At 35.8% G+C, this 14,205-nt stretch overlaps 1 protein-coding gene across 1 annotated transcript in view; it reads right to left on the bottom strand.

The window, feature by feature from the left end:
- Window positions 1–3,395: 3,395 nt before the first annotated feature.
- LOC124105780 (cytochrome P450 20A1) overlaps window positions 3,396–14,205 on the bottom strand; it is a 58,030-nt gene continuing 47,220 nt past the window's right edge. The window contains exons 10-13 of the mRNA XM_046463123.2: window positions 13,446–13,557; window positions 12,758–12,822; window positions 9,913–10,002; window positions 3,396–9,767 (exon numbers count right to left, since the gene is read on the bottom strand). Of these exons, the coding sequence (XP_046319079.1) occupies window positions 9,617–9,767; window positions 9,913–10,002; window positions 12,758–12,822; window positions 13,446–13,557 (418 nt within the window). The 3' untranslated portion in view covers window positions 3,396–9,616. The remainder of the gene's footprint in view (window positions 9,768–9,912; window positions 10,003–12,757; window positions 12,823–13,445; window positions 13,558–14,205) is intronic.

Below are 14,205 nucleotides of genomic sequence, written 5' to 3'. Positions count from 1 at the left end.
ATATAGTCACTGCTACCCAAATGTAGCAGAAACCACCTCTTTATTCCTTTGCTTAAGAAATTCATATCACCAGAATTGAGGATAAAAATTCCTTTCTCCTAAACTTTGGGTTTCCCAAATCTTGCTGCTTTTTTCATAGCCCCTGACACACAAAATAGAAGTTGAAAATCAAGGGTATCTGAAATGAAGTAAAAGTAAATGAAGAGGTTTGATAAAGGCCTCTCTCTAACATTGCTGGGATACACACCATAAGCAGCCTCTGGGTTGTCTCTGTGCGTGTGCATGCCATTGTAGAGATGTTTCATGGTTCTGAGTCATAGAATGATATCAACTAAGGATTAGATTTAGAAAATTCCTGGGAGGCTGGATCAGTTTTCAGGCTAACCAAAAGATGTGGTCCAGCATTTACCAAACTTCCTAGGGCCATCCTTTAGATAAGACTAAACAGAAATGCAGGATAGATTCGTGGGATCTCCTTCAATCCCAAATTTCATCTTGGGGTTGAAACCAGATCACTCATGATCACAGAACAAAATGATATTTACCTTTGTGGGACTGTCATGCCACAGAACTGACCTATTACTTGATTTTTATCTTCCAGAATTATATAATTTCCACAGGGCACCATCCAGAAAGAAATACACCAGAGATGCCCAATTCTTTTGGTAAATCTCTGTATTGGAACAAAATGAAAACTTCAAAGAGACAGACATAAAATTTATACACACATTAAGAAAGGTTGTCATGGCAACTTTGCTGGAAGATATGTATTTTTAAATCCAAGTAAATTTAGCATTCAAAACACATTTGCATCTCCCTCAAAGGTTCTGTATCAAGAATATTTTAAAAAATCATTTTCAAATTCCTCTGAATCTATACTTCTTAGAAAAGAAAGAAAAAGAAAGCTTAACAAAATCCTATGGATATAACAGTGATATAGACTTAATAAAATTATTTCCAGAAGGCCTTATATAAGAAAAATCCAAAGTGAAAGCCTAATAACATTATGCTTCTATTCCCAAAAGCTCTACCTCAATATCTCCCTCTACATTCTTAAATTGTTAGCAGGCAACACCATTTAATCTCTAAAAGATCCTTTTAAGCTCTAAAAGTTAATTATCTATTAGCTGATGACCTTGCAACATAAGCAACCAATCATGATATTGAACACACCTACTACTAGAATGTAATTAAGTAACAATTCATACAAGTAACTAAGCACTGTCCCCCAATTCTCAGGGTTATGGGAATCAAAACCAAGTCCTTAAGTGGTTGGAGGTGGTATGGGAGGATTAGATGAACTCTAGAAAGGGCAAAGGGGAGAGAGAGGAAGGGAGGAGGCATATGGGTAGGAAAGACAGTGGAATGAGATGGACATCATTACCCTAAGTACATGTATGAAGACACAAATGGTGTGACTCTACTTCGTGTACAACCAGAGATACGAAAAATTGTGCTCTATATGTGTAATATGAATTGTAATGCATTCTGCTGTCATATATAACAAATTTTTAAAAATTAAAAAAAAAAAACAAATCCTTGCACATGCAGAGCCAATGCTCTACCACTGATAGCTCCCCGCCCCCATGTTGTTCTTCAACTTAGAAAAACTAATTCTTAGCAGTCTCTTCTCACTTTAAAAAGTTTCTGAGTATTCCTATTAGCCTTTTGAGTTTTCCTTGATGAGATACCTGATTTCTCTTGCTCACACAATGAAAATAAAATTATGGTTTGACTCTTGGTCATTTCTTGTTGCTTCTTCCACCACCACAGCCTGTAACTGAAGTCTCTTGTGTTCCTTGCTGTGTAGGCATCTACAGTTTCCTTTGTGGACTGCTTCCAAACCCAGATCTGGAGAGTTGTGGAGGGTTCAAGATGGTTAAGTTTTGGGACATGAGACTGTGGGGTTCTCCCTCTTGGGGTGAAAAAAAAACCCCACAAGACAAATTCAATAATAATGTCATGCTTGCTTTTGTTGTTTTTTCCTTTGTTGCTGGAGATTGAATTAGGGCTTTGTGCAAGCTCTGTTGCTGAGTTACATCCCCAGCCTGCCATGCTCAGGATTATAATATAGCAGAGAGTTGTGCAGTGAGTTATTCCCTGTGCCTAGCAATAGGAATATAGCAGTGAGTTCTGGCACTTGCTATCTGGGTTAAGAATGGAAAAGTGAGGACAGAGCTGTGAGTCAGTAGAGCTACTGGGTGCTGGGCTCTGAAAGAGAAAAGAAATAGAGCTAAAAGATATGGAATTCAGGAATTTAGGTGGATCGTTTCTAAGACTATAGTCACTCTTACACTAGAAAATCTCTGGACCACGTTTAAGGAACTAGCTAAGAGATATTCCTTAAAACCATTTACCTCTAGATCATATTGAACAAAATGGGTTCTGTTCTATAGAATCTTCATGAAATATTGGCTTTATTTATTTATTTATTGCAATACTGGGGATTGAACTCGTGGGTTCTCTATTACCGAGCAATATCCTTTGTACTTTTTATTTATTTATTTTTGAGACACAGTTTCTCTACATTGCTGAGACTGGGCTAGAACTTGTGATCCTCTTACCTCAAACTCCTGCATAGCTGAGATTACAGGTGTGTACCACTGCGCCCGGCTAAAACATCAGTTTTATAGGAGCAGGTTTTATAGTGTTATTGGGGAAAAATTTTGGAACATTCTGGTTAATCATATGAAACTAGTTTTCTTTGTAGTAGGAATTCTCAAATTCCAATATTAATATGAATTAAATCTGAGAAAGAACATACTGAGGAGACTCTAGAGAATGAAAATGATCAAGGAAACTTTTCGAGGATCGCACAGGATAGCATCCTCTGAGACACTCTTTGGGAAATAATGTTCTCACTAATTGTGCAAAAAAACATTGATCCAAGAATGTACCCTGGCCAGGCGCGGTGGCACACGCCTGTAATCCCAGGGGCTTGGGAGGCTGAGACAGAAGGATCTCAAGTTCAAAGCCAGCCTCAGCAATGGCAAGGCACTTAGCAACTCAGTAAGGCCCTGTCTCTAAATAAGATACAAATAGGACTGGGGATGTGGCTCAGTGGTTGAGTGTCCCTGAGTTCAATCCCCAGTACCCTCCCCGCCAAAAAAAAAGAACAATGATGATCTAATGATAGAAGGGACAAATAACAACTAGCTTACAAACTATTTTGATTGATATTTTGTATAACCTATTGTAAGTCTATGTTCACAGCTAATATGGGTGTCGCTGAAAGATGGTTACACAACATCTTGTAAAATATTTCTAGTAATGGGGTACTTTCCATTTCACAAACTACTCTTAGCATTAGAGGTAGTTTGACTATCTGAAATTTTTTCAACTACATGACTTCAATAATTCTCTTTACTTTATTGAAAATACACTAAAGACCCCAATAAAAATTACCTTATTTATTCAAAAATATTTATTGGTTGCAGTTTTGGGGAGAGGCACTTTACTACTTTGTCTGTAGTTACAATGGTGAAATAACAAAGTTTCATTACATAGCAATGCTTGTAAAGAAATACAAATTTTTATTTCTGATGTAAATAATCTTTTTTAAAAAAATTACCAAACAGGATATATGTAACTTATTTGCTTATTGCATTTTTTCAAATGCAATCAATATTTAGAAAAACAGCCAGCAGGGCTAGGTTGTGTGGCTCAGTGGCAGAGCATTTGCCTTGCACATGTGAGACACTGGGTGTGATCCTCAGCACCACATAAAAATAAAGCAATTGTGTCCAACTAACTAAAAAAAAAAAAAAGACAGCCACCACATTGTAAACTAAGTAAGTGGAGAGTGAAACTGGAAGAAGAAATGTCATTTCTTGCCTTTTTACTTATTGTTTGGATGTTTTACAAAGTAGCTGCCCCCTCAAATTTTACAATTACCAATTTAATTATCAAATTCTATAAATCAAACATTAAAATTGATATATATTTTAGAAGTCTATTCCTTTTTTTTTAAGGCTATTTACTGAGACCATTACAAATATGAAGCTACAAAAGAAAATGTTTAAAATACATTAAGTAGGCTTGGGGTACAGCTCAGTGGAAAAGTGCTTGCCTAGCATAGGTCCTAGGTTTGATCCTCAGTGACCTCCCCCCATAGCAGTGAGAGTAGACCATACTGTTATGAAGGTACTATGTGGAAATTAAAAAAAATTAAACCATTACAGAAATGTGGCTGGGTTGGTAATATTCTTTGTCCATTTATAAATTTCTTTAACTATTAGTATTTTATTATTTTTAATCATTTTCAGTTATTATGAAGAATACATCAGGAGCTGGGGTTGTGGCTCAGTGGTAGAGCACTTACCTAACATATGTGAGGTCCTGGGTTCCATTTTCAGCACTGCATATAAATAAATAAAATAAAGGTCCATTGACAATGAAAAAAAATATGTATTTTAAAAAGAGAAAGAATACATCATATTGCTCAACTCCTCCTTAAAATTAAATACACCAACAGTTAGGCGTGGTGGCACACTTCTGTAATCCCAGCAGCTCAGGAGGCTGAGGCAGGAGGATTGGGAGTTCAAAGCCAGCTCCAGCAAGTCAGTGAGACCCTGTCTCTAAGTAAAACACAAAAACGGGCTGGAGGTTCTGGGGTTGTGGGTCAGTGGTAAGAGTGTTTGCCTAGCATGCTTGAGACACTGGGTTTGATCCCCAGCACAGCAACATAAAAATAAACAAATAAAATAAAGGTATATGTCCATCTACAACTAAAAACAAAATATTAAAAAAACAAAAAGGGTGGGCTGGTGTTGTGGCTCAGCAGTAGAGCACTCACCTTGCACATGTGAGATACTGGGTTCGATCCTAAGCACCACATAAAAATTAATAAGTGATATAAAGGTATTGTGTCTAACTACAACTAAAAAATAAATATTAAAAAAAAGGGGTTGGGGATGTGGCTCAATGGTTAAGGGCCCCTGGGTTCAATCCCAAGTAATAAAAACAAACAAACAAAACCCGTAAATACACAAATAAATAAACCCCACTGAAGATATTAAGATAATGTGATGTTCAGACACTTGCTTTTTCTTATCTAGTATTTGCCCATCTTCATTTACAGGCAAAGAGACACTGTCTTCGAACCTACTATTATGCTCTAAGAACTAAAAGAGATAGGTATATAGAGCACTCGGTTCATAACAAATGCTTGTTCCACCCCGCTCTACTTTCATCCTAGTTATTAGTGCCAGTTTGTCTCATCTGTTCCCTATTAGAGCGGGTCACTCAACAGCTGAAAGCAATACTGCACTATTTGTTTGGGGTGTTTTTTTGGCTGTGTTGATTTACTTGGACTTCTGTTATCAACATTAATCATTAGTCTTGATAACTTACAAAACAGGCACAGCAGAGTTAAGGAGAAAATTAAGGTCACTTGTAACAATTTGTTGATAAAAGCCTGCCTTTGAAGATGGTGCCCATTTCTCTGCCAGGTTTCTTCCCACAGCAACTAAAGGACCATTGCTAAACTACTTGATACCATCAGTCACATCTTTGGTTTTACATATAGTATTATTGTTTTTGAAGTGATTTTTCAATTTGTCAACATAACCATATGTAGAAAAAAGAAAATTTTGTGGGATAACAATATGTTTTATGGATTTGGAGGGAAAAAAGGTGACTTCAAAGAAGAAGTATATATAATCTATTAGTTTAAAATCTATTTCTATGTAGTGATGAGGTTCAAACCCAGTACCTTGCACATGCAAGGTAAGTACTCTACCACTGAGCTACAACCCTAGCCCCTGGAACTCTGTTTTTGATTTTCAAGATTCCTATATGATTTTCATAACAAAAAATAGGTCTTGTTGAAACAATAACAATTTTAAGCTAAAGAAAACAAATATTGGCATATGGGCTATAATAGAATCTATTTCTAGAAAATAATGGAACTACACATTCCTGGGCCAGATAATAGCACCTGAGTTTTTCCCAAACACACACAGAATTAATTTTGCCTTAAATTTTACAGTCCATACAAATATTTTGTGCTTATGCTTTTAACAATAAGCTTCTTAATTATCAAAAAGAATGTAGATCAAGTCAGGTGCATGCCTGTAATTCTAGTTACTCAGAGGCCTGAAAAAGAAGGATCACAAGTTTGAGGCCAGTTTTGGCAAATTCAATATCAGCCTGAGCAATTAAGCAAGAATCTGTCTCAAATGAAAATAAAATAAGATAAAACAAACACCCAGTACCTTAAAAAAATGTAAATAATTATCAGTGAAGAAATAAAGCTATAAAACTTTATAATGAATTAAAAAGCTACCTCTGGTTAAAGGAAGAGTCCAGCTAGAATCACATACTATAAACCATTAGTGACACTGAGGCTACCAAGATTTCAACGAGTAAATATAAAAAGCCAAGTAAGAGCAACAGTGCATGGATAATTTATTTTGAACATGTTGTTAACAAACATTTTTTGGTGTCGGGTACTGTATCTAAGGCCTGTGCATGCAAAACACATGCTTTACCACTGAGTACCCCCACCCTGTAGCCTGACAGTATAGTTTTTTCAATCATCTAGAAAATGATTTTTTAAAATGTTTTAAAGTAGTAATGTAACTATGGACAAAATATGCTCATATAGCTGGATTCCTCTTTGTTCTTTTCTCCTTGATTCTAATCATTACCAGTTATTTGCATCTGCTTCATATATTGGTAATTACACTATAGAGTTCTGACTCTGGTTCCCTCACCCTGTTTTTGCCTTAATAATGCTTATCAGATGTCACTTGCTTTAAAATTCCATCCATCTCATCTCATCTGATCTCACTGGCACCTGGTTTACATATCAATTGTCTACTGTAACCTTCCACTGCCAGTTTTCTATCCACTCACTGAACTGGGATAACAAAGGAAGATGCTCTGTATACACAAAACCAGAGTAAACATAGATAGGAGGGGACAGATTTAATAATGCCCTTTAAAAAACAATAATAACTAGGAGTAGATTTCACTTAAAGTTTTAGAATTTAAATTATTCCATAATCTTTTCCCAGAAATAAAAGTTGCATCTAATTAAATTGTATGTTAGCTCCTTAGAAGTGGGTCTAAAATGCCCCTTTTGGTGGGCACAGTGGTACACGCCTGTAATCCCAGCAGCTTGGAAGGCTGAGGCAGGAGAAACACAAGTTCAAAGCCAGCCTCACCAATTTAGTGAAGCCCTAAGCAACTTAGCAAAACCCTGTGTCAAAACATAAAAAAGGTTTAGTGGGGCTGGGGTTGTGGCTCAGCAGTAGAGCACTCACCTAGCATGTTCGAGGCACTGTGTTCGATCCTCAGCACCACATAAAAATAAATAAATAAAATAAAGGTATTTTGTCCAACTACATCTAAAAAAAAGGGGGAGGGTGGCTAGGGATGTAACTCAGTGGTTAAGTACCCTATGTTCAATCCCCAGTACCAATAAATAAATAAAATTAAAATCAAAAAATAAAATGCCTCTTTCACTCATCTCACTGAGAAGCTATTTATCCACTTGCTATTTAGCCATAAACACAGCATAAAATAACTTGATAGCTAGGATTTTTTTTTCTTTTTCTTTTTTTTTCTGGTGTTGGGGGTTAAACTCAGGGCCTCCTGCATCCTAGGCAAATGCTCTGTCCCTAAGCCTTAGGCCCATAATCTTGACACTAAAATAACAAATGAAATTCACCACTGTTAAAAATAACCCACTTGCAAACAATTATCATTTTTCTTCCTTTCCTCTATCTGTACATGGCATTTTTCCTTCAGTAGCCTAAAAATAAACATTAAAAAAAAAAAAAAGGAAAAGAAATTCTTCATGAATAGTGTAGCCAAAAAAACTGACTAAAATACAATGTTTTGGGGCCTAGGGGTAAAGCTCATTGGAACAGCACCAGCCCAGCATGCATGAGGCCCTGGGGTCGATTCCCCAGACAAAAACTAACCCTTCCCCCAATATAATGCTATCAATAAAGTATTACATATAAAATTTAATCAGTATTAAAGTGTATTCTGAAAGACACTTAAAATACTCCCCAAGCCTTATTATTTCTCTGCAATAAGACTGAACATTTTTCTAAAAGTTCATTAGCCATTTACTCCTGCAAAAGATGACTGTTCTTATATTTTGTCCATTTATCTATGGTATATTTTTATTACCAACTTGTATGAGCTCTTCATGTATAATATGGTTATTATCCCTCTCATGTTATGCATATCTTTCATATATATATATATATATATATATATATATATATATATATATATAAGCTATAAATGGACATAATACCTTTATTTTATTTTTATGCGAGGCGAGCCCTCTACCACTGAGCTACAACCTCAGCCCCATCTTTGTTTTCTTTTTCCCCAATTTTGGTTGTGATCTATGGTCAGTGCCCTTTCCTTTCTTACTGACCAGTTCATTACATTTAGCATACGAGATAATACAATAATAAATTCCAAATGTTTCTTTCATGGATGAAAATTAGTGGAATAATATGCTGCCAAGATTTGCAACAAAACAGAAGAAGACTTAATCTTAGTTTATCACACAGGAGAAATGTTTCAAAACACATTAAAGATGAGTGTGGTGGCACGCACCTGTAATCCCAGCAGCTGGGGAGGCTGAGGCAAGAGGATCACAAGTTCAAAGCCAGTCTCAAAAACTTAGCAAGGCCCTAAGCAACTTAGTGAGAACCCGTATCAAAATAAAAAATAAGGGTTTTGGAGTTGTACTTCAGTAGTTAAGCACTCCTGGTACTAAAAAAGACACACACACTACACTGAAGCCCAGCAAAAGTGGTGCATGCTGGTAATCCCAGCTATTTGGGGACTGAGGCTAGAGGATCACAAATCTGAGGCCAGCTTCAATCATTTAGCAAGACCCCGTCTCAAGGGAAAAAAAAGTGTTTGGGATGTAGCTCAGTGGTAGAGCACCCCTGGTACTGGTGGAAACAAACAAACAAAACGTACACTTTCAGAAGCAACTACATTATTTTCCAAATGACTGAGAACTGTTCAAAACGATGAGCCTTGTGTAAACCATTAAATGAACCCTGTGTGTACGGAGGCAAACAAACATCAAATGCAAGGTAGACTGGTCAATGAACAATTCAAACCTAATAAAAATGATTAAAACACAAACTAATAAACAGTCCCAAAATAAAAACAATCCAGGAAATAAAACTATAGGAAGTTCCATTATTTCCCTTTAAGGTGATTTATTGGAAGTATAAAAAGGAGTCAGGACTTCTTGGTGTGTGGAGACCGAATTTTTTTTGTATGTGTGAATATTCAAAAACATGATTCCCCAACTTGTTCAAAATAATTTCTCTGTTCAAGAATTTTAGAGATCAAGCTAAGAAAAAGAAGATGAAAATCATGGCTTAGAAAATCATAAAAACTAAAAGTAGAAAATTAAAGCTGCCTATTAAAATTATCCATATACTGGTGCAATAAGGATAAATGTGTATCATGCCCTAAGAAAATAATATATATAAAAATCCAAATTTACATAATGAAGTAATAGTGTTTATGTTATAATACTTGGTTTATAAAAGGATCCAACACATATTTTCTAAATGGCCATTTTCCTCAGTCGATTTAACAAAGATTTTAAATGTTTACAATTTTAATGTCTCTTTGTGACAGTGATCCAAGCTTCTTCCCTTGATGATGTGACCAGTTCATACTTTGTTTCAATAACTTGTCCCTCTACAGAGAGTAGGCGCAGTCTCTTCACCAACACACTGAGAAGCACAGTGGTCACCATATATGCAAACCTAGTCAGAAAGAAAGGCAACCAGTTACCAAATTTTCAAATTATACCCTTTTTATATAGATTCATTATTCTCATCAATAGTAATTGTCAAAATTACAAAAGGAGAGTCTGGTATTTTTTTCTTTCTCATTTTTTCTATCATTCACCTTAACTCTGGGCATTCCTGTGTGCCTGAAAATCCAAGCAAAGAGAAAGTTTTCATTGCTGATTCATCATCAAAGCGATCTGGATCAAACCTAAAGAGAAAATTGGGGGTTAATTATAATATAGCTCCACTGGCATTTTAAATATTGACATAAAAGAACACAAGTTTGTAATAAAATCTAACATTTGCTAAAAATAAAAAGTGCTGTCATGTTATATTTCATTATGCTGCCAAATTACACTTCATGATTTTCAAATAGATGTAAAATACGTTTCTCAGAACTAAGAAGGAATGCTACATAGGTTTATATCATTTCATGAGATACAAGGATAATTCACACAAAAATCAAATAATGAATATTAAATAATTTTAAGGCCTGTTACATAGGATCAATATGTGGGCATTTTACATTGCTTCTTTAGTTAAATTTTATTTCTTAAAACTGGAGGCTCAGGCCTTAAAATTATATTTATCAATTATACTATACCCAGATTTATTAATAATTGAGGAAAATGAAGGCGCTAGGAAAAGTTTTTTGTTTTTAGAATTTTGTTCTGTAAATTGTCACTGCAGAAATGAATATCTTAAAAATAACTTACTACCATGCAACATAAAAATTCCTTCCAAATACAGAGGTATTTTAAAAAAGCAAAACTCTGAAGTTTAAAAAGAGGAAAAAGAGCAGGGGGCAGAAGATGGGGGCAGGCTGGATGAGGTGGTGTATGCCTATTGTCCCCAAGATGAAACCCTATATTCAAACTCAAACCTGTATAGCTGTTCACAGCAGTTTCATTCACAGTAGCAAAACACTGGAAACAACTCAACTTTAGCAGATGAATGGTGAATAAATTCTAGTATACCAATACAATGGAATCTTACTCAACCATAAAAGGACATAAAACAATCTACCTGGACCTTGAAGACATCCAGTTTAGTGGAAAAAGTCACTCTCCAGATCCTCTTCTGTGTGAATATTATATTTACCCTATAAGTAAACCATTGTGTCCAACAGGTGCATCTCACTTCTATATATATTTCTGTTAGAGTAAATTTTTGCTTAAGGTACCTACAAGAATGAATCCTTAGATGAGTAAGGAAGTGCCCAGCTTCAGAAATCTTTGCTTCAGAAAAATGTCACCTATATCTCCTAAGTGTGATTACATTCTAAAATGAGGGCTTGGATACAGCTCAGTGGTAGAGCACTTGCCTAATGTACAAGGGGCCGGGATTCGAGCCCTAGGACAATAGGAAAAAAAGAAAAGAAAGAAAAGCCTAGAAATGATTACCACTGTGCATCTATTCCTTTTAATATTTTCAATCTGTAACCTAGATTCTCTGAGCAGTTGCATGATAGCAATACTATCAAAAGTTATAATAAAGGCTGGGCATGGTGGTGCACACCTATAATCCCAGCAGCTCAGGAGTCAAAGGCAAGAGGATTGTGAATTCAAAGCCAGCCTCAGCAATTTAATGGGACCCTAAGCAACTCAGCGAGATTCTGTCTCTAAATAAAATATAAAAAAGGGATGTGGCTCAGAGGTTAAGCATCCCCGGATTCAATCCCAAGTACAAAAAAAAAAAGTTATAATATAATTTCTATAGTTTTCATAGAATACTTAAAACTTATCAAAATCTTGGCACTTTTTCCACAAGTATTTTTTAAAATCTTAAAACTTATAATTTTATTTTTTTGTAATTATAGGTATATATTTTCCATCAAAGCATTTTTCATTTTCCTATAAAAGCCATTAGAAATTTAAAATTTACCTAAATAATTTTTACTTAGCAAAATTTGAATTGGCTGGTGTTAAATTTATTAAGATTTTCCTTTAATGTCATTGTAATACTAAAAACTAAAATGACAAGAACATTTAACACACCCATCCTTACACTCCAGATTTAGGTCCACAGTACTTCAACTCTGCCCCTTGGCATTTCACACTGAGGTCTTACCTGAAGTCAACTGATAACCCTTTTCCAGGGCACTAAATCTATCCTTTTTTGGGGGGGTGGGGTACTGGGGATTGAACTCAAAGGTACTCGACCACTGAGCCATATCCCCAGTCCTATTTTGTACTTTATTTAGAGACAGGGTCTCACTGAGTTGCTTAGTGCCTCTTGATTGTGGAGGCTGGCTTTGAACTTGCAATCCTCCTGCCTCAGCCTCTAAAGCCACTGGGATTACAGGCATGTGCCACCACACCCAGCTCAGGGCACTAAATCTAGACTACTATCTTAAGTCAGACTTTACTAGATGGCCATCTATGAGGCAAACAACAGTAGCTTTCTTCTTTACCTTTGCCTTCCTGTTTACCTGCATGAGACACATACACACAACATCTATTTCTGAATTTTACTAAGGAGCTGAAAATAGTTGAGAGAAATCAAAAGGGAGGGGCAACATAAAAACAACCCATTTAGGGGCTGGGGCTGTGTCAAGTGGTAGCATGTTCGCCTAGCACGCTCGCCTAGCATGTGTGAGGCACTGGGTTCGATTCTCAGCACCACATAAAAATAAAATAAAGATATTGTGTCCACCTAAAACTAAAAAACAAAAAAATAAAAAACTACCCACTTAACAATAAAAGAATTCCAAAATTCTACTGAAATTAAAGATAGTTGGAGAGATTAGATAACTGAACAGATCTTAGGATAGAAGTAGTAATAAAAGGGACGGCAGCAGAAGATTCATGGAGACAAGAAGCAGTGAATGAACACAGAAAGGGAAGGCAGTGCTTTCTGTTGCATGTCACAGCACACTGAATTTCTCCTTAAAAAAAGGAATGAAAGCATGCAAACACACAAAAAATAGAAAATCACAAAGACAATAAACAGAAATTTCATACTTGTGTGGTGATGGCCAAGTATTAGGATCTTGAAGTACCACACCGAGCGCATAAAGAACAAGAGTCTGAAAAAAAATATCAATCTAGTTAATCAAGGCCTAACAGAGACAAAATGACTCCCAGAAAGTTAGTTCATCCTAAATATCTTTTAATACAGATAATGAAACAAAATAAAAGTATATAATAATAGAAGAAAACACTTCATTATTTTGGTGATGGAGTGGGCCTACCTAAAAGTCACAAAATCTGAAAGGAAGGTAGGAATAACAGACTTAACTGTATGAAAATTTAAAATCTGCATTCAGTTAAAAACAGCAACAACAACAAAAAACCATAAATAATAGTAAAAGATAACAGGAACCGGGCATGGTGCCAAATACATGTAATCCCAGAGACTGAGGAGGCTGAGGCAGGAGGATCATATGTTTGAGATTAGCCTCAGCAACTTGTCAGACCCTAAGCAACTTAGTGAGAACCTGTCTCAAAATAAAAAATAAAGAAAGGGCTGGGGAGATAGCTCAGTGTTTAAGTGTCTCTGGATTCAAGCTCCAGTACCAAAAAAACCAAAATAAAATGAAGTAAAATAATTATCTTTCATTTAATAATGGGTAGTATTTATCGGGCACTTTATACAATTAAAAAAAAATTTAAGTAATTAAATGAGTTGAACATATCCAAAGTTTCCTACCTCTTTAGGAATAATAAATTGGTTAATTTTTCCTTCAATATCTTGAAGCCGGGCAGAAACTGGGGTCAATTTGGCAGTCCTAACAGTTTCACAAAGCACTTGCCGACAATATCTGTTTAAAAAAAAATTTAAACATATTAATGAAGTCAGTAAACATGATATGCCACATTAACAGAATGAAGATCAAAAATCATCTCTCTATAGAAGCAGAGAAAGCATTTGATAAGATTCAATATCCCACCAGGCACAGTGGCTTACTACATCTGTAATCCCAGAGACTTGGGAGGTTGAGGCAGGAGGATAGCAAGTTCAAGACTAGCCTCAGCAACTCAGCAAGACATTATCTCAAAATTAAAAAAAAAAAAAAAAAAAGACAAAAGAAATTCAACATTGCTTTTTTGTAAAAACACTGCACAAATTAAGCATGGAAGGAATGTACCTCAACAAATAAAGGCCATATATAACAAGCCAACTGTTAACATTACTTTGGGGAAAAGCTGAAAGCTTTCTGAGATCTGGAACAAGGATATCCACTTTTACCACTTTTATTGAAGACAGTACTGAAAGTCCCAGCCAGAGCAAGCAGGCAAAAGAAGAAATAAAAGGCATCAAAATTTGAAAAGAAGCAGGGCATGGTGGTGCACGCCTGTAATCCCAGCAGTTTGGGAGGCTGAGGCAGGAGGATTGAGAGTTCAAAGCCAAACTCTGAAAAAGCGAAGGGCTAAGCAACTCAGTGAGACCCTGTCTCTAAATAAGATAC

Source organism: Marmota monax, unplaced genomic scaffold (genome assembly GCF_021218885.2).
Source record: "Marmota monax isolate L192 unplaced genomic scaffold, Marmota_monax_Labrador192_F-V1.1 WCK01_AAM20220418_F8-fsc00095, whole genome shotgun sequence".
NCBI classification, from domain to species: domain Eukaryota; kingdom Metazoa; phylum Chordata; class Mammalia; order Rodentia; family Sciuridae; genus Marmota; species Marmota monax.
The sequence above is the reverse complement of the archived record's forward strand: the minus strand, read 5'-3'. Positions and strand labels throughout refer to the sequence as shown.